Below are 20,523 nucleotides of genomic sequence, written 5' to 3'. Positions count from 1 at the left end.
TGCTTTAAAAAGAGTAAACACAGTTCATTTATAATAAATGGCTTCAGTCAAACACTAACCATGAGTGAAAGAAACATTTTTGTGTTACCATTCATATTCTCTGAGAAATGGCCAAGAAATCATAAATTCTGCTAGGGTATGTAAACTTATGAGCACAACTGTATACAGCAGGAGATCTCTACACTAGAAATGCACTGCATAACTAGCATTAGGCAATGGCATCTTCTCTGGCAGGTACTTTTTAAAGTCTGAGTTTACTTTACTTTACACTATTTACAGTCAATATGATATTTCCCTTGTGTTAAAGGCTGCAGAATTGAGTTGAAATATTCCATCATTTGATTCCCCCATCCACCATAATCTTCTGGTGCTGCGGGGGGTTAATAGAGCCAAGGGACCTGTCATATGCACTCATCAAGAGTGTGGAATATGCCCGCCCTTTCCTCTACGTTTCCTACATTCATTAGCTGCCTTAGACTTCTAAGAATGAAACGTGATCTATAAATGGAGGACGCCCCTCTTCATTAATAGAAGCTATAATATAGCTTTTATGAATGAAAAAGGGTGGTCATAGATGGTGCATATGACAGGTTTATGGTGGGGATCAGAGGAATGAAGATTTTAACCAATTCTGCCAGGGCAGTCTTTAAGGCAGGGCAAAAGGGACAGCTGCCCTGGGCCCTGTCATTGTGGGGCCCAAAGCAGCTGCCTCCTACTTGCCGACTATCCCAGTTGAAATTTCCTTGTCCCTTGAGATTTTAGTCTCGTGCTGTGTCCTGATATCTCAGTGTGAAATTTTGTTACTAATGCTGCCCAGCTCTGCCCTATTGTGTACAGATGACTCACCCGCAGACCCTATATTTATATGTAAATACTGGCATTGATATGTAAATAGTGATGACATTCATATGTAAATAGCGGCGGACCGACGGTATTCATATATAAATAGAGGTAGTATTCATGTGTATATGATGCTCCCCTGAGGTCATAGCCACCATCACCTATACTGAATGCTTCCCAGTGGGGAGATAAAGGGGCATGCATGAAAGTCCTGCCTGTAACTGTGGTTATTCAGCCTAACATCTGCCTGTTCTCCAAAGCTAAGCAAATTGGTGGGGGGATGGTAGTGTGGGGTGTGCAAAGTAAGGCAGAGAAGGAATTACAGTTTGGGGTGCACAGGTGAGCAAGCAGGGGATAGCAGAGGTAAGGAAGGTGGGTGCAAAGATGAGCATAGGAGGCATATGTTAAAGAGTTAGGGGGATTGGAGTGGAGAGGATGGGGGGAGGTTTGGTGTTTAGAGGTTAGCAGGGGTTTTAAGATGCAATGATGTACTGACAGGGTGGATAAAGTTGTAGGCCACGTGTAGGGCAGCCCATTCATTTCAATGGGCTGCTCTATGCGCTACAAATGTGGAAGAAAGTCCCAAACCCTCTTTCAAAATCACACGGTTGCACAGCACATGTTAGCGGATGCGTGAGAGTGTCATTAACAGTTAATGCCACTTCTGTGTAAATGCTAAAGGACAGCACATTTCTGTGGTGTTAGGAAAGTGATTTTGCATGCGTTCCCACCACACACAATTGTGAACGCAGGCTAAATGTCTCTGTTACATTGATGGTCAGTGTAAATCTTCTCATTACATTGGTGCTTGGTGTAGAATCCTTTCATTCACAATAGTGGCCAGTGTGAATGTCCCCCTTACATTGGTGGTCAATGTAAATCCCTCCTTACATTGGTGGTTATTGTGAATGCTTCTATTACATTAATGGTCAGTGTAAACCCCTATTACATTGGTGGCCAGTGTCCAAACTCCTCTGTATATTGGTAGCCAGTAAAAAAAATCAGTATTGCCATTTATCACACCCTCCCCTCCCCCCAGCACTGCCACTGATCCCAGGAGTCATAGGATCCCTAGGCGTTTTCTGTCTATTAATGGATCTCCTCACGATCAACCTCTAGCAACCAACCAGTAAGCTAGATAGCTACCAATCAGTGAGCAGTATAGATGAACAGTAATCTCCAGCAACCAATCAACAAGCAACCAATCAACAAGCAGAAATCATGTGCTGTAACATCTAGCAACTAATCAATGAGCCATAATGTATGCTGTAACTTCTAGCAACCAGTCAGTGAGCAGTAATGATACACTGTAACCTCTGGTAACCAATCGCAATCGCTGCCTGATCTGATTCAGTAAAGTCTAGCTGCTATTTATTGTATGTCTCAGAGCAGGTGGAGAGTGAAACTACATGGAGGGGGGCCCAAGAAAATGTTTGCCCAGGGTCCATTCGATATTAAAGACGGCCCTGAATTCTGCAGCCATCAGCCCAAGAAAGTAATGTCCCTTGTGTTGATTTTTTTGACTAAACTTAGGCTTTAAGGGATAAACTATAATGGTGGTGTAGGTTTATTTATCTTGTGACCTCATTTTCTTTGTGACCCCATTACCTTTATACATGAATGTGAGTTCTTACCCAAAATGTTGTGTTTGCAAAGACAATGGAATTCAGTGCTGATTGACTGCAACTGAAAATAAGTAACATCCTGTATTAATAATGACATTCCCATGTGGGCCAGCCTGTAATTGTCTAAAGTACACATTACAAACTGTCATACAGGTACCAGCATGTTCCACATGGCATGTGTTTTGTATTGTAAGTTATGCATATCATTCTGTTTTTAAACATTATTTGAGATGAATGCATTATATTTGCATATTCACTACATGCCTTGCAGCTTTGTCTGTATTAATACTAACTATACTTCAGTACAATTCACTGATTATGTAAATAAGGCTTGTTATGCACATGCAAAAGTAACTGCTTACATCAGAGGTCCGATTTTACATTATTGCATTAAAAGAAAACTACTCAAAAAATCCAGAATCAAATTAAGTTTTTTATCAAAGTGGAATCCCAGCAAAAACAATTGTACTTTTATGGTAACAAGAGGTGTAACATAAGCAGGCTAAATCTAATCAGGACCTGAAAGGATGCAAACATGTAATGAAAACATTTAAAACTTTAAAACTAAAGATTAGAGAGAACACCACTCTCCCATAAGGTGATGGGACTTTCCCGGATATGTAACTGTCTCTGAGGTAAGCACATACACATTGGATGATAATAAAATATACATTTATTACAAAGTAGACACAATATAAAACTTGTTTGATGGTAGCATTAGGCCATATGCAGAATTAACCAAAAATGATACTCAATCCATAAAACGTGAAAGATGTTTGTATGTACAGTAATGCCGCGTACACACGATCGGACTATCCGGCAGACTTAGACCAGCGGACAACCCGCCGGACTTTGCAGCGGAGGTCCGCCGGACTTTCCGAACCAGCAGACCTGCCCACACACGACCAGACTATTCTGGCAGACTACATCTGGTGGACAATCCGCTGGACTATTGAGGGAGTCCACTGGACTTTTGAAATGAACGGGCTTGCCCACACACGGAGTAAAGTCCATTCATTTTGAACGTGGCTCCAGGTAGACGGAACTAGTGAAGGAAGTCAATGCTGCCGCCGCCGCCTCCATCGGCGAGATTGACACCTCGCTAGCCCCGTCACCTGGTATGGATTTAAAGGGGAAGCTCTACGCTAAAAAAAAATGGTGTGGAGGTCCCCCCCAAAGTCCATAGCAGACCCTTATCCGAGCACGCAGCCCGGCCGGTCAGGATAGGGGGTGGGGACGAGCGAGCGTTCCCCCCCTCTTGAGCCATACCAGGCCGCATGCCCTCAACATGGGGGGGTGCTTTGGGAAAGGGGGGGCCCTGCGGCCCTCCCCCCCAAAGCACCTTGTCCCCACGTTGATGAAGACAAGGGCCTCTTCCTAACAACCCTGGCCGTTGGTTGTCGGGGTCTTCGGGCGGGGGGCTTATCATAATCCGGGAGCCCCCTTTAATAAGGGGGCCCCCAGATTCCGCCCCCCCACCCCATGTGAATGAGTATGGGGTACACTACCCATTCACCTGGGGAAAAAAGTGTAAATAAAAAAACACAACACAGGTTTTTAAAATACTTTATTAGACAGCTCCGGTCTTCTTCCGTCTTGATGGGGTCTTCTCGTCGGACTCCTCCGCTATCTTTTGCTAGCTCTTTTACTAGCAGAGGAGCCCGGCTTTTTCCTTCGTCGCCGCCGTCCGGGGGTCTTCTTCCGACTTCGGGGGTCTTGCCCCCTCTTCGGTTCTTCTTGCCGGGCCTCCGCTTTCTTCTTCCAGCTCTTTTACTAGCGTTGGCCCGGTCTTCTGTCGCTGTCACCATCGTGGATACAGAACAGAAATTTTGTGCTATGGGTATCATATGTGATTTTGTCATATTCACTTCTAGTACTGACTGAAGGGACTTTAGGGATGTTAAAGGGTCTGAAAGGGAAAGGACTATGTCGTTAGCATACAATCCAATTTTGTACTCATTATCCCCAATTTGGAATCCCCATATGTTGGGGTGGGAGCGAATGATCTGGGCAAGGGGTTCCATGACTAGTGCAAATATTTTCAGGGAATGAGGGCACCCCTGCTTCGTGCCATTAGTTATGGAGAAGGGGTTAGAAAAGACTCCTGAAGTAAGTACCCTGGCCGATGGGTTAGAGTATAGAGCTTTAATGGCACCATTTATGTAGCTCGACAGTCCAAAGGTGTACAGCACTGCATACAGGTAGCGCCAATGTACACGGTCAAACGCCTTCTCTGCATCCAGAGAAAGGAGCAGAGAAGGTGTTTTATTCTGCTCCGCCCATTGAAGTAGGTTCAATATGCGTCTCGTGCCATCTGAAGTTAGGCGACCTTTTACGAAGCCCACTTGGTCGGGGTGAATTAAAAGGGGGAGAATGTTGTCCAGTCTAGAGGCAATTAATTTGGCATATATTTTAATATCAAAATTCAATAGAAAGATCGGTCTGTAATTGGCTGAGGTGGTTGATGATTTGTCTGGTTTTGCATTAAGTTACTATTAATGCTTCAAGTCCTTCTCTATAGAAAGACGCTTGGGTAGCACCATGGTCATATAGCTGTTGTAGATATGAGGACAGGAGGTGTGATAAGGATTTATAGTATTTGTTAACAAATCCATCTGGTCCTGGGGATTAGTGTAGGGGTAGTTTTTGTATGGCTTGTTCGATCTCAGATATGGTAAAGGGTACAGAGAGGCTTTCGAGTTGTGCCTGAGATGTCTTAGGGATGCAAGAAAGTTTTGGATCTGTGCATCAGGAGGAGATTTTGATGGGTTATCCGTATTTATATTATAGAGGTTAGAGTAGAACTGAGCGAATTACTCTGCGATATGCACCGGCTTAATCATTCAGTTGGTTTTGGAGTCAAGAAGGTATGCTATGCAGTTTTTGGCTGATTTCTTTTTAATTTGTCTTGCAAGGTATAAGCCAACTTTATTACCGGCTGTGTAATGATTTAGTGTAAGTCGCTTCAGGAAAAAGTCATGTTGGGCAATGAAAAGTTGGGAAAGTTGATGATGAAGGTCCCCGAGCTGCTTGTTCCTATCAGGGGAGGTTTGGGTTTTGTTTAGGGATTCTAGGGAGCGTATGGTCTCCGTTATCTCTGTTACTTTCTGCATCCTCTTACGCTTCTCCTGAGCGTCCAGCTTAATAAAAAACTCCTCTCGTATATGCTTTGTGGGAAAACCACAAGGATTGAATATTCTTAACTGACACCCAAGATTAGATTGGAAAAAATTGTTTAGTTCCCTACTGATCTGCTACTGGTAGCAGGGGTTATGTAGAATTGATGTGTTAAACATCTATACTCCATTTGAAACTGGAGAATTCAATATTTGGCAAGTTAGGGAGATAGGGGCATGGTCTGACCATGTGATTAGGCCAATCTGGGAGGTCTTGGTTTGGCGCAAGGTGTTCCTGTCTACCAGGAACAGGTCAATGGTATACTTGTAGGGCTACTGAATAAAAGGTATAATGTTTTTCAGACCTGTGGGCGCATCTCCAAGCATTATACAAATGGTAATTTTTCAGTAGGGCGGACAAGGGGTGCCTGTTGTGGCTTGTGGAGTCTAACACAGAATCGGGCACTTCATTAAAGTCACCACATACAATGAGACAATCTATCCGAAGCTCCTGTATTTTTTTCATTAATTTGTTGAGGAAGGCCTTTTGTTTGGTGTTAGGGGCATATAGTGTGACAATGGTATAGGGGTAGTGGTTAAGGAGTGCCCCTAAGATAATAAACTGACCATTTGGGTCTGTTTCTACACATTTTTGGGTGAAGGTGACTGAGTTTTTGATAGCGATCAAGACTCCCTGTGCTTTGTCTGCGTTTGCAAAAAAGCAATTGGGGAAGTTAGGATCGGAAATTTTAGGTGGTGAATCTACTTTCAAATGCGTTTCTTGGGAGCAAAATATGTCTCATTTTTGGGAGACAGCCTCTTTCCATATCATGGACCTCTTAAATGGGCTGTTGAGGCCGTTGACGTTGAGAGAGGTTATCTTTGACATTGAACATTTGGGAAGGATGCATGGGGTAGTACTTCATGGTTAACTCAGCTAAAGACAAAATATACATCCGGACATACAGCAAGAACAGAAAAATATCAGAGGTAGTCAAAAGCATAAAGAAGCTGATTGCATAGCACTCATTTAAAGGGTTCCCAGAGTTAGCGTGACCGATAGCAAAGCATAGTGTAATAGTTAAAACACTAAATGGTAAACAGTGTGAAGAAGAATGAAGATCAAATGTTGAACTTGAACTGACAATGTGCAGGATACAATCGTGCAACGAACTTGCTCTACTTGCAAGTTGGGGGTGCGGAAACTTCAGGTATCCCAGCGTTAAGGGAAATCCAAGGTGATAAGATGGGAACCTAACTTATTTATGATGGCTAATAAAGCATTACTAACTGAGATAGAACTATCAGGTGTTTACAACCACTGTCCAGCCTCCTGAGGTGCGTTTGGGTGGTCTGGTGCGTGTAGGTTTGCTGCTATTTTCCAGGCAGATTCCCCACTGGGGAGGAAGCTTTTTGGCATCTTTTGGTGATTTGAGGATATATGTGTAGCCTTGATGTGTCACACTTAGTTTGGTGGGGTAGCCCCACTGATAGGGGATTTACCATTCCTGTAGTTGAACAGTTATGGGGGAAAACTGTTTGTGTTGTTGCATGGTTGCCACTGAGAGATCGGTGAAGATCTGAATTTTGGAGAAAGGGTCAGGGAGTTTTCCCATTATTTCATGCAGCTGCAACAGCCCTTTCTTTAATGTGAAAGAAATTTATCCTGCTGGCTATCATGTCTCTAGGGACGGTGTCAGGAAGAGAAGCGGGTTTTGCCAGCCTATGGGCCCTGTCAATGACAAAATCTTTAGGGTTTTCCATAGAGAGCAGGACTTTGAGGAATTGTTGTAGTTATATAGTTCTGGATTTGTGACGCCCCAGAATTTCAGGTTATTCCTTCGGGAGTGGTACTCAAGGTCTACGACTTTGGCTTTCAACCACTGTATGTCAGTGTCATGTCTAAGGATGAGCCAAACACCCCCCGGTTCGGTTAGCACCAGAACCTGCGAACAGACCTAAACTTTGTGTGAACTTTAGAACTCTATTAAAGTATTTGGGACTCGAACGTTCAAAATCTAAAGTGCTAATTTTAAAGGCTAATATGTAACTGTCCTAAAAAGTGTTTGGGGACCTGGGTCCTGCCCCAGGGGACATGTATCAATGCAAAAAAAAAAGTTTTAAAAACGGCAGTTTTTTCAGGAGCACTGATTTTAATAATGATTAAAGTGAAACAATAAAAGTGTAATATTCCTTTAAATTTCGTACCTGGGGGTGTGTATAGTATGCCTGTGAAGGGGCGCATGTTTCCCGTGCTTAGAACTGTCCCTGCACAAAGTGTAATTTCTGCAGAAAAAAAAAGTCATTTAAAATCACTCGCAGCTATAATGAATTGTCGGCTCCCGTAATACAGAGAACACTCATTGAAAGTCATTGATTAAAATAAAAAAAAAAGCGTGGGGATCCCCCAAATTCAATTACCAGGCCTTTCAGGTCTGGTATGGATATTAAGGGGAACCCCGCGTCAAATAAAAAAAAATTGACGTGGGGGTCCCCCTAAAAATCCATACCAGACCCTTTATCCGAGCACGCAACCGGCAGGCCGCAGGAAAAGAGGGGGGGGCGAGAGAGCTCCCCCCCCCTCCTGAATCGTACCAGGCCACATGCCCTCGACATTGGAAGGATGCTTTGGGGGTCTGTGACCCCTCAAAGCACCATGTCCCCATGTTGATGATCATTTTTAGGGCTAATAGGGGAGAGTTCTTTTAGCCTGCATTGCCCAATAGTGTTTATTGCTTGGGCATGTAGATGAGTATTATGTGTGGCGTTAGAATTAGTCCACAATTGGCACACACAGCCAAGCAATATATATATGACATCAGCACATCATCTTGGTTGTTTATTAGGACACCATATATACCCTCAGGCCACGTACACACTGGTGCGACTTGTCATGCGATTTCACAGGTCCAAATCCCCTGGCATATAATCGCACAGATGTCAGCCAAGTCACACTGATGTGGCTTTGAAATTGTGCATTTTCAGGGGCGCATGCGCAAAACCTAACATGGAGGACGCTACCTGCTAGAGCTCCACACTCCCCGCCGCTGATTCGGGATCTGTATAACCGTCTGAGCCGCCAACAAGGTCCGCTCTTCCAGGGATTGTCTCCCCATACACCCCAGCATCTACCGGGATGGTGCTGACGGGTCACCGAGGCAAAAGTAAGCCCAAACCTATCAAGGTAGCCCTCACCCACGCCTCATCTAAGATGGCGGCAAAGGACCTCGCTAAAGATCAAGCAGCATCTCCAGCCAGACCGGAGCATTTGGATAACAGGGAGGAAGAGGATCCTGAATTTCACATCAGCAGCTCTCCCACGCTGCCACCCTCTGGTATGGACCAAAATACCTTCCTCCAGCATATGGAATCCATGCTCCAGAAGGCCCTGAAAGCCACATCTGACCAGATTACTAACAGGCTTTCGTGGGAAATCCACAAAATAGGCCAGATGACATTGAGCTCACCCTACAAGAACATTCTCAAGAACATGCTGCACTCCGTGAGGAGAACCTTACATTGCTTTCCCGCCTGGAGGACGGCGAGAACCGGTCCCGCAGGTCCAATCGGAGGCTCCCGGGGAATACCCCAGGTGATCGACAATGTTCAATTGTTCACCACTGCTTTATTCCAGGAGCTCTCCCCGTCCATACCCATCAAACGGTTAGAATTCGATAGGATTCATAGAGCCTTCACCCGCTGTCAGAACGATGGACCACCGCGGGATATTATAGTGAAGCTGCACTTTTTCCGCACTAAAGAACAACTCCTCACTGCTACCCGCAACAAGGAATCGTTGCTGTTCCAGGGCCACCCCTACCAGCTTTTCTCAGATCTAGCTCCTCTCACCATAGCCAAGCGCAGGGCCATGAAGCTGCAACTCCAAATACTCCTGCAACACCAACTTAAGTATACATGGCGATTTCCTTTTGCCCTACAATTTAAATACCAAGGCCCCACCCCCACTCCACCCCCCCTTCTCTTCCTTTCCCCTCCCTCCCCCTATTCCCCCCCCCCTTTTCCCTCCCTTCCTGTTCCTCCTCCTCCCTCCCCCTTTGCCTGCCCCCCCCCCCCCCCATTTCCTTTTCTCCTCTACCACCAATTTTCCAACCCCTCTCCTTTCCTACCACTCCCCTTCCCCATCTCCTAATCCCAACTATCCTATGTTGACGTTTAAAAGTTTGTTATGCAAGTTTTGGGGTCCATAAGTTATTCTTCCCCCGCATTTTCATTCTTATCTGATCCGTTTTGACTGCAGAATCTGTGCACTTCTCTGTTGGGTGTTTTGTTCTGCCCTTTTTGCTCCTACAAGTACATGGTTTGCCCCTATGCAACGTTCCTTATACCTTTCCCCTCCACCCTCATCCTATTACTCTCTCTCTTTCTAACGACATCCACACCAGCAACGCTGGTAGGGTGCTCTCTGAATTTCGTAAGAGATTGGCTGTCTTATATGAAACCAAAACCGAGTTTCCATTACAACAAGCAGAAACACGGTTTTGCGATTTGTCAATACCTAATCTGTCTGAGTCCAACAAGGAGTCCATGGAGAGTTCAATCATGGTCGTGGAGGTCCTGGATGCCATAAAATCCCTCAAACCCAACAAACATCCCGGCCCAGATGGCCTCCCCAGCACTTATTATAAGAAGTTTGCAGATACCTTAGCCCCTCTCCTTGTTAGATCCTTTAACGACCTCTTACACCAACAAACCTTTGGCAGGGACACACTGACAGCCATAATCTCTATGATACCCAAACCCAACACAGACGATACCCTTTGGTCCAATTTTAGGCCCATTTCTCTACTTAACGTAGACGTAAAAATTTTAGCCAAAATCCTAGCACTGCGACTCAATCCAATTATAGGTAAACAAATTCACAAGGTATAGGTAATTCACGTATGCCTGCCTGTTGATGACCGCTTGTATCGAAACGCATCGGGCAGCATTACTTGCACCCCACATTGCTTTTTTGAATCGATTCTATTTTTTAGTGATTATTTTTATTTCTGTCAAATGTGTATATTTTAATAAAACCAACTGGTTTATTTTGACCTACACTATCCGGAGCCCCCCTTCTTTTTCTTTTTTCGGTTTGTATGCTTTCATTTTGAGCTCTTATCCGAAACTAAAGTCTTGATACATTTGGTTTGGAAATATCACCACCCTGGACTGTGGAAAACATCGGCTGGTGACCATCTGGATCGTTTATCTTTACCCGAGAGTGAGGACGTCTATGGGAGGATTGTATGCTGGGACCCATTTCACCAAGAGCTGGAGCACAATCCCTTTGGGACTACACGCATTATAGACCCACTGTCGTATGACAGGTGGGTCCAACATTTCCGGTAAGGGTATCCAACTTATTCTTATTGAGTGCTGTGTCTACAGATATCACCACAGACAAGCAGATCTTTGTCGTTGGTTTTCCCACAATCCTAAACCTGGATCTCCATGAGAAAATTGGTTGACCTTGCCCAAATATTAAATGAGGACTCTTGTATAGACTGATACACTATTAATTGTCAAAAATGTTTTGGATTTATGCCACGTCACCTTATTGATCACAATTTTCACTTACAAGTTGTATGTATACTCCACTGGGGACTATACATTACACATAGTGTTGTCCACATTGATTTTAGAACAAGGGTGATTCACTTCTGTGATTCAACACAGGCTGTTTACATTTGCGTACATATTGTATCTAGATTGTGTACACTTATTCTTTTAGCGTTACACTTTTTTGTTTTATATTCATCGTAACTTTGTTTGTTTGAGTGTTAGCTGCTTGTTGTATTATAGAAGCGCTGTGTTTTTTCTTTTTTTGTAATTCACAAGGACCAAGTGGGGTTCATTCCCAAATGACAGGCCAGTGATAACATCCGACGTGTCATCCTACTTCAACATGTGGCTAGATCACATAAGATACCAATGCATCTCTTATCGCTTGATATTAGAAAAGCATTTGATACGGTCTCCTGGTCCTATTTAAATTTCATCCTGAAATGTTGGGGGCTTTGGTCCCTACTTTCTCCAGTGGATCAGTGCTCTGTACACCAACCCTCAGGCTTTTGTGAGATACTTTGGGTTCCGCTCCGAGTGCTTCCCAATACAGAGAGGAACTAGACAGGGCTGCCCCTATCACCGTTATTTGCCTTAGCGATTGAACCCCTAGCCGCACTGATCCGAGCAAACCCAAATATCCATGGCCTGGAGATAGCATCAACAACGCATAAATTATGCTTATTTGCCGATGACGCTCTCCTGTTCATCACTTCCCCGCACACTACACTTCCGAACCTAATCCAACTCCTAGATAAATTTACTCTGATCACAGGCCTTGAAGTTAATCAAGCGAAGTCTAAAGCCCTCAATGTGTCCCTGCCACATACCACACTCAACCAGCTTCAAGGAAATTTCCTGTTTCAGTGGTCCGCTTCCTCCCTACCCTACTTAGGAATAAAACTCACCAGCAGACCTTTATCATGCAAACTACCTCCCTATGCTGAACCACCTTTCCTCACTTCTTAATGACTGGCGTCCTCTATGCATTTCATGGATGGGACATATTGCAGCCGTCAAAATGTCACTGCTTCCCAAACTCATATTTATACAGAGTCCTCCGGATAGCAATACCCCCTTACTTCCACCTCATCATTCAGCACCGAGTGTTCAAATATATATGGAGTTCTACGAGGCCCAGGGCCTCAAGACCCATTCTACTTTGCAGCAAATCGACTGGTGGTTTGGGGGTACCTAATTTCTTAAAGTATTACCAAGCTGCCTAATTAGCACAAATGACACTATACCACACCAAAAATTAAATCCCTATATGGGTAAGCCTGGAAGCAATAGAAGTTCACCCCCATCCTTATATCCAACCTATTATGGTTGCCGACCTCCGTACACAGCCCCATATCCAATCCCATAACTCTTCACTCACCAAGACTCTGGGATAGACTACGGACCCCATTTAAACTAATATCTCCCCACTTCTGTCCTTTTTGGGCCACCCACTCTTACCCGGCCTTCTCTGAACCATTATCATTCTAAGCCTGGGTGCGTGGGGGCCTGAGTCACATATGTGACCTAGTCTCTGGTAACTCCATTAAGACATTTCCTTCCCTCCAATCACTAGCACAACTCCCACATCCGCTAACTACAAATATCCCACTTTTTGCAAACGGTCATAGGCTCTAACTCGGAGCTGGACAATATTTGAGGGAATGTGTGACTCGGACACTCATTCCCCAGGCATCATATCTTGTCTCTCTCATCTCACCTCCTCCCCAACCACACTTCCACCCTATGCGCAACAATGGACCAAAGATCTTTCCATAGAACTAGATACGGAAGACTGGGCTACTACTTAGTCCAACACTAAAAATATCATCGCAGAATATTGACGCACCCGAAGCCAGTTATAAAGTTCTTATGAGATGGTATCTAGTTCCAGCTAGGATTGCCAAATTCTTGCCATCATACTCAGAAAATTGTTTCCGAAATTGTGGGGAAAGAGGCACCCACATGCACATATGGTGGACTTGTCCAATAGTACAATGCTTCTGGGCAACAATATTCCAAATGATCTCTAAACTGACTCGGGAAACCCTTGTTCCAGATCCGTCTCTAGCCCTCCTGAACAAGTTCCCAAATGATTTCACCAAAGCGCAACAACGTCTCCTCGTACAAGTCACCACTGGAGCCAAGCAAACTATTGCTAAGGCGTGGAAAAGCCCAAATCTAAACATAGTTGAAGTTAAAAATAGGGTCACCCAAGCGATGATTCATAGTAAAATTGAAGCCACTATCCTCGATAAAATCCCCCAACACCTAAAAATCTGGCAGCCATGGATTGATCATTACTTACCACAAGACTTCCATAAGCACTTAATGGTGCCATAGTCCCCATCATTTTCCTAATGTTCCGGAACATAGACCAAAAGATGCTCCACGTGTGCCGCCTGACCTGTCTCCCCCTCTTCCCTCTCCCCTCCTTACTCTTAGTTCTTTCATCTTTCCTCCCACTCACTTATCTCCCTGCTTTTAATAAACCCTATGGTAACATATATGAACGCTATATACTGTTTGGCTAACTTGATCTCTCCGATATCATGGAGTACTGCCCCTCTTTTGCACTCATCGGTAGTATGGGTCCTAGCCCATTTTTGTCAATAACCACTGAAGCAACCATTACCCTAAGTGAGCTCATGTTAATTGTTATTAGTTAACACTTTTCTGACATACTCCTATATAGTTTCTGTACAAAAGCATACTCCGTTCTCAAATATCATTATACGCTAAACTGATGTTTATGTATACAACTTGCTTGTTACCAATAAAAACGTTGAAAATAAATTGTAAAAATTGTTTTAAAGCTGTATTCAGTGCGAATGGGGGCTCAAGATCCATGTGCTGTTTTTGTGTGTCAATCTTAAGAAGTACAGACAGAAAAGTTTATGAATTTGGTGTGATTTTATTTTGTCAAAACATGCTACAAATTATGTAAAAAAATGGTAATGGAAAAAAAACAAAAAAAAAAAAAACTGTGCAAAAGACATAATTCACATGTAAAAACACAAAGGCTGGCTAGAGACTGGCATTCTGGGCTAGGAACGCTCTTATCCTTTGTAAAAGCTCCTTCTTCACACTGTCAGGCACCAAGGCTGGAAAAGGAAAAACAAGCATTAGTCATTATTTGTGAAGCGGAGGAAATCTCAGCAATAAAGCTTGCACATTTGTTACTATACAGAAACATTGAATAGATCATTTTAAACAGCAATCTGATTGCAGAATAGGTGTTGGCAGCCTGCAATGTGCACTCCTTCAGTTGGCCATTGGGCTGTTTATCAGGGCCATCAAATAGGCAGCCCAACAGTTAACTGAAGGAGCACACATGGCAAGCTGACAAAGCTGCTGCTACTTGCAAGATAGAGTAGTGCTGCCAGCATGCAACAGTACTGTTTTACTGGCAGGATCTCCATGTAGGAAACTTTGGGACAGATAAAAAAAAAAAAAATAGGAAATGTGACCTACCTATAAATTCCTCATCTTGGACTACAGTACAGGAAACAGGACCGGTATTCACAGACCAGGTTTACATACTGCTACATTGGCAAATACTAATATAACCCTACCTGCTCAGTTTTTATTTTTTATTTTTTTTAGCTAGCAATAAGAAGTGATCCAATCACACAGTGTCTAGTACAGTACTCTTATTTACAGGCAAGTCAAAAGTCCTATTATAACCGTACAAGATACAGGGCTGGTATTCATACACCATGGGACATCAAGCAACAGAATTGAGGGGTGAGCTACGGCATAGCAATATGGAATGGCCAACAAGCTCATAAGAAAAACAAGGATTTAAAGAACCCGAACAGAATACTCAGATTACAGCTTGAAACACCTTATGACGGAAGCTCACATCAGCTGAGACCTGATTTTCCACCTGGTAGAATTTGGAAAACACGCAAGAAGAGGACCATGTGGCGACCTCGCAACACTTGATGCTAAAAAGCCAGACAGCCCTGGTGGTATGGGTTCTGATGGGAAAGGGAGGAAAATGTTCCTTAACTTGAATACCGAGCACTTTTACCCCCTTCCTGCCCAGGCGAAATTTCAGCGCTGTCACATTTTGAATGATAATTGCGTGGTAATGCAATGCTGTACCCAAATGGATTTTTTTCACACAAATAGAGCTTTCTTTTGGTGTTTTTTAATCACTATTGGGTTTATTTTTTGCAAACTAAAAAAAGACAAAAAAAAATGTAAAAAAAAAAATTCTTTGTTTCCGTTAGAAAATGTTGTAAATAAGTCATTTTGTCCTTCACCGATGAGGCGGCACCAATATGCAGCACTGACTGGCATAGACTGGCGTCACTGCTGGGGCTGTACTGATAATCAGGGCACTGATGATCAGTGCCTTGATTATCTGTACAGATCTCCCCTGTGAGGAAATGCCGCTGATCGGCTCTCCCCTCACACGACGTTACTTGATGTGGTACGTGATTTGACAGTTCAGGGACAGGGGCGCATGTGTGGCCCACTCCCGAATGGACTGGACACAGCAGGAACCAATCAGCGTGTCCGGTAGACACAACATCTGTGGGGACACAGTGATCATTTTTAGGAGAGGTAGAACGGCGGTTACCCAGCGAGAGGGTAAGATGGAGATCTTGTCTCTGTCTTCACCCAGGCAAAGCATTCTCCACACAGTTAGAAAGCACTCCCTAGGAGCATATTTAACCCTTTGATCGCCCGTTAACCCCTTCCCTCCCAGTGTCAGCAGTGACAGTGTATATTTTGTAGCACTGATCACTGTATTAGTGTCACTGGTCCCCAAAAAGTGTCAGGTGTCTGCCGCAATATCGCAGCCCCACTATAATTCGTCATTACTAGTAAAGGAAAAAAAAAAAAAAAAAAAGTAATATCCCATAGTTTGTAGATGCTATAACTTTTGCGCAAACCAATCAAGGTACACTTATTGGGATTTATTTACCAAAAATATGTAGCAGAATACATATTGGCCTAAATTGATGAAGAAATTAGTTGTTTTTTTTCCTCGCTTTTTTATTGGATATTTTTTATGGCAGAATGTAAAAAATATTTTTGAGTTTCAATTTTTAATTGGTCTTTTTTGTTTGTTTTGTTTCTAGCTCAAAAAATAAAAGTTAAAACCTTCCGGTGCTGAAGTGATTAAAGAAAGCCTTGTAATGTGCTAGAAAAAAAAAAAAAAAAAGTCACAAATCTGCTGAAAATTGTGAAAGGGGCCCTAAAAATCTTTCACCTAGGATGAACTTGCGCTTTTTTGTGCTGCAGTCTGAGCAACTTGTACCTATAGGCAAGCCTATGATAAGGCTTACCTATAGATACCGTAAATATCTCCTAAACATGCGCTGTTTAGGAGATATTTACTTTGTAGTGCGCCGCTGTCATTGGCGCATACGCTGTGAAGAAACAGCCCTCCAAGAGGTTTCATTACTAGCAAGTGCAGTGACTGATGGCTCCCGCACGCATGAATCTCAGTCACAGAGCCGAAGGCTGCGACCCCACAAGGAAGAAAGGCAAAGATGGAGGCGGCCACCAGCGAGGGGCGGTGTGGGCTTCTTTGCAGGTAGGTGCCACATGAGTGGACAGGTCCCTTCTCTAAACAAAACAGATCCCCTACTAAGCAAGCGGAGTCCGCCCCGTATTAAAGGGGCCCAATAGTAGCAAAGACAGCGTACAGCATTAAAATATCTTTGTAAACCTCGAAGCTGTGAAGATTCCTCTGTATGGTTTCTGGCTTCTTCAGGTTTAGCCATGGGTTATCAAATGTATATCGAATAGTTAAAAGTGTGTGTTAAAATGCTGTAGAACTCATATTAATCACTTCCCATTCGGGCAAACTCTGGCACTTCGCTCGTACATTTAAAAAATGTTTTGCTAGAAAATGACTCAGAACCCCAAAACATTATAGATGCTTTTTTTAGCAGAGACCCTAGGGCAGGGGTAGGCAACCTCGGCCCTGTCAGGGTTGGCAAGCCCCCGACGATCACAGGCATAACTTCTAGAGGCAGAGGCATGATGGGTTTTGTAGTTTAACTCCACAGCTGGAGGGCCGAGGTTCCCTGCCCTATGGAATAAAATGGCGGTCATTGCAACTATTTGTGTCACATGGTATTTGCGCAGAAATTTTTCAAAACGCATTTTTTGGGGGGGAAAACAAAACCGTTTTGTGAAAAAAAAAAAAAAAGACAACAAACAAGCACAACACTAAAGGTTAGCCCATTTTTATTTTTTTTGTATAATGTGAAAGATGATGTTACGCTGTTTAAATAGATACTCAACATGTCAAGCTTGAAAATTGGGCACACTCGTGGAATGGCTCCAAACTTCAATACTTAAAAATCTTCATAGGCAACGCTTTCAATTTTTTTATTTTTTTACAGGTAACCCGTTTAGAGTTACAGACGAGGTCTTTGAATAGAATTGTTGCTCTTGCTCTAACATTCACGGCGATACCTCACACGCGCGGACTGAACGGCGTTTAAAATAGTTTTTTAATGTTTATTCTATTTTCATCTGTTTATTTTTACACTTTCCGTTTAAATTTAATTTACCACTTTTATTCCTATTACAAGGAAAGTAAACATCCCTTGCAGTAGGAATAGAGCATGACAGGTCCTCATTATGGAGAGATCTGGGGTCAATAAGACTCCACATCTCTCATCCAGGCTGGAAAGCCTGAGATCAAAAAAACAAAAACAGGATGATCTCAGGTTTCCAGCAGAGTGGAAACTCGGATTGCGAGTAACGTGGTTAATGAGTATTGCGATACGGGCTATTTATTTATTTTAAAATCCTGACTCGGTTTGAGAGTGTTGTCTTGCAAAGCGAGCAGGATTCAAGCCTCTGCGATGTGCAGTACCGCATTTGGCCAGAGTTGCGGGGGCGCCGGTGACACTCGGAGCCGTTCAGAAATACTCCATCCCCGAGCCTTTCCGAGGGCATCTGATCGGTCTACGAGTATTTTTTTGCACGCAATAGAAGTCAATGTGGAACAAATTATCTTAGTTTCCATTGACTTCTTTGGGGAAACGCGCTTTAAAATGCAAGTGCTTTGGATTACAAGCATTCTAATGGATCGGATTATGCTCATAAGCCAAGGTTCCACTGTATATACAACTGCCAGGCTGGGAGTGTCATAACGTCGCGTCTGGGCCTCAGAGTCAGAGATGACCAGGGACCATCTGTTTCTTGGAAATATCTATGGTTAACTCCTGGTGCCGGTGGATTCCTTCTCCGGGTCGCTCGTAGAAGCACCTGTAAGAACAATGAGGCGACTGAACTGGCGCTAGGATTGTTCTTACAGTGCAGGGAATCACCGGCTGAAAAGAACGATGCTGGGTTGCTGCTTGTGGGTGCAGGCATCAACCCGGTATAACCACTGAAACGGGAGGACGCTCCTGGCAAAACGGATTAAAAAAAAAAAAAGGAAGGAAGAGGCAGTGGTACAATACTGGAAATTGAAAAGATGTGATGCTATGACCGCGATAAAAATATATAGTAGGATTAAGGAAAATAGCCTGCGCTAGGACTACTGCTGCACATGCCATCCAATAATGTAGAAGGATGAAAGTCTTCTAACCTTGCTGTGTACTGGATTCCCCTTTTTATCTTGTTGGAATATTAGGGTCCATGTGCACTGGCATAAAAATGGCTGCTTCTACAGGAGTTTTGTGTTCTGCCTGTAGAAGCTACTCAATGTTATCCTATGTGTCCATGCACTTTAGGGTGATTACAGGTATATTTTGAGCTCAACGTTTAGAGACAGGAAAAATATCCTTCTGGTTTGCATTTCTGACTAGAGCTTTCTGGCAGAAAAAAAACACTAAACGCTCGTAAAGGTTCTACTGATTTTACGTCACATTGTATCTTGTTGCCGGACTTTCATCTTTCTACATTACTGAATGGTACAATACAGTGTTAAGGCATCAGCTGATGGAAAAATGAATGGTTAGTGGCTGTGTGAAAATTCCACAGCATTACTTCCGATTCGATAATCTAAAAATTCTCAAGGAATTTTTGTGTGTCAGACACTGGAATAGAGTGACATCATCCAGAGTGGTTTGAATTTAGTATGGCATTTTTCACACCGTCATGTTGCTACCAGTGTAATCTAAACTTGATTTTGGTATCACTGCCTACCTTTTTAAAAGGAGTCCTATACAATTTTAACAAACAGTTTTATCAGTGAATAGTTTAAAGAGGGGAATCTTCTCAACTCATGATACCAAGTAGAGCGTTTTTTTATTGTGCATCTTTGTCACAACTGGACTATGAATTGACTGGTTTACACAAAAGGCAAGTGCAGACTGATACTTATCCGTCCATATACCAGATTAGTGGAGGGTTGCTTTAATTTCTGAAGCCGGATAATAGGATTTTTATAACAGCTTACCTGTAAAATCCTTTCTTTGTCAGTACCTCACAGGACACAGAGCTATAGTAGTTAGTATGTGGGTTATAGGCCACCTTCAGGTGATGGACACTGGCACGCCCCAAGACAAAAAGTGCCCTCCCTATATAAACCCTCCCACTACTGGGAGTAACTCAGTTTTGTAGCCAAGCAATACACGTGTATATCAAGAAGGGAGGGACCTCTGTGTCCCGTGATGTACTTCAAAAGAAAAGGACTTTGCAGGTAAGCGGTTGTAAAAATCCTTTTTTCTTATCGTACATCACGGGACACATAGCCATAGTAGTTGCTATGTGGGATGTCCCATAGCAATGGCAACTGAAGGGAGGGAGACAAAAAAAAAAAAAAAAGGTAGGACATCAAGGGACTAGAGGACTTATACTGCAGCACACTGTGCCCAAAGGCGATATCCTCATGACCTTTTACATCGATCTGATAGAATCTGGTAAATGTATGGACTGAAGACCAAGCTACGGTCTTGCAGATATGAGCCATGGAGGCCCAGTGATTCACTGCCCAAGAAGCACTAACAGCTCTGGTGGAGTGCGCTTTAACATGAAAAAGGAGGAATTTTCCTCTTTAGACCATAAGCTTGAACAATCACTTGATGAATAGATTTGGAAATAGTAGATTTTTCTGGCAATACAAACAAAACATCTGTTTTGCAAATCTGAGCGGTCACCTTTAAATAGACTTTGACCGCTCTCACTACATCAAAAGGAATGTAGTGACCTCTCTTTCATAGATCAAGGTTCTGGGAAAAAAGGTAGGACAATATCCTGGTTTAAATGAAAACCTGTCACTACCTTTGTTAGGAATCTAGGATGAGGCCGTAATACCTCCTTATCCTTACGAATAATCAAATATGGCTCTTTACAAGAAAGAGCCAACGCCGATACTCTTCTGGTAGAGGATATGGCAAACAAAAAAATGATCTTCCTCATCAAGAGGACCAAACGAATATCCCGTATAGGCT

The 20,523-nt window shown here is 43.3% G+C and overlaps 1 protein-coding gene across 1 annotated transcript in view; it reads right to left on the bottom strand.

The window, feature by feature from the left end:
- Positions 1-14,040: 14,040 nt before the first annotated feature.
- ENY2 (ENY2 transcription and export complex 2 subunit) overlaps positions 14,041-20,523 on the bottom strand; it is a 32,481-nt gene continuing 25,998 nt past the window's right edge. The window contains exon 5 of the mRNA XM_077493223.1: positions 14,041-14,250. Within this exon, the coding sequence (XP_077349349.1) occupies positions 14,174-14,250 (77 nt within the window). The 3' untranslated portion in view covers positions 14,041-14,173. The remainder of the gene's footprint in view (positions 14,251-20,523) is intronic.

The sequence above is a fragment of the Lithobates pipiens genome, unplaced genomic scaffold, assembly GCF_037356315.1.
Source record: "Lithobates pipiens isolate NorthernLeopardFrog02 unplaced genomic scaffold, aLitPip1_a1.2 Scaffold_19, whole genome shotgun sequence".
Classification (NCBI taxonomy): Eukaryota; Metazoa; Chordata; class Amphibia; order Anura; family Ranidae; genus Lithobates; species Lithobates pipiens.
Note: the sequence above shows the minus strand (reverse complement) of the source record. Positions and strands in the feature narration are given on the sequence as shown.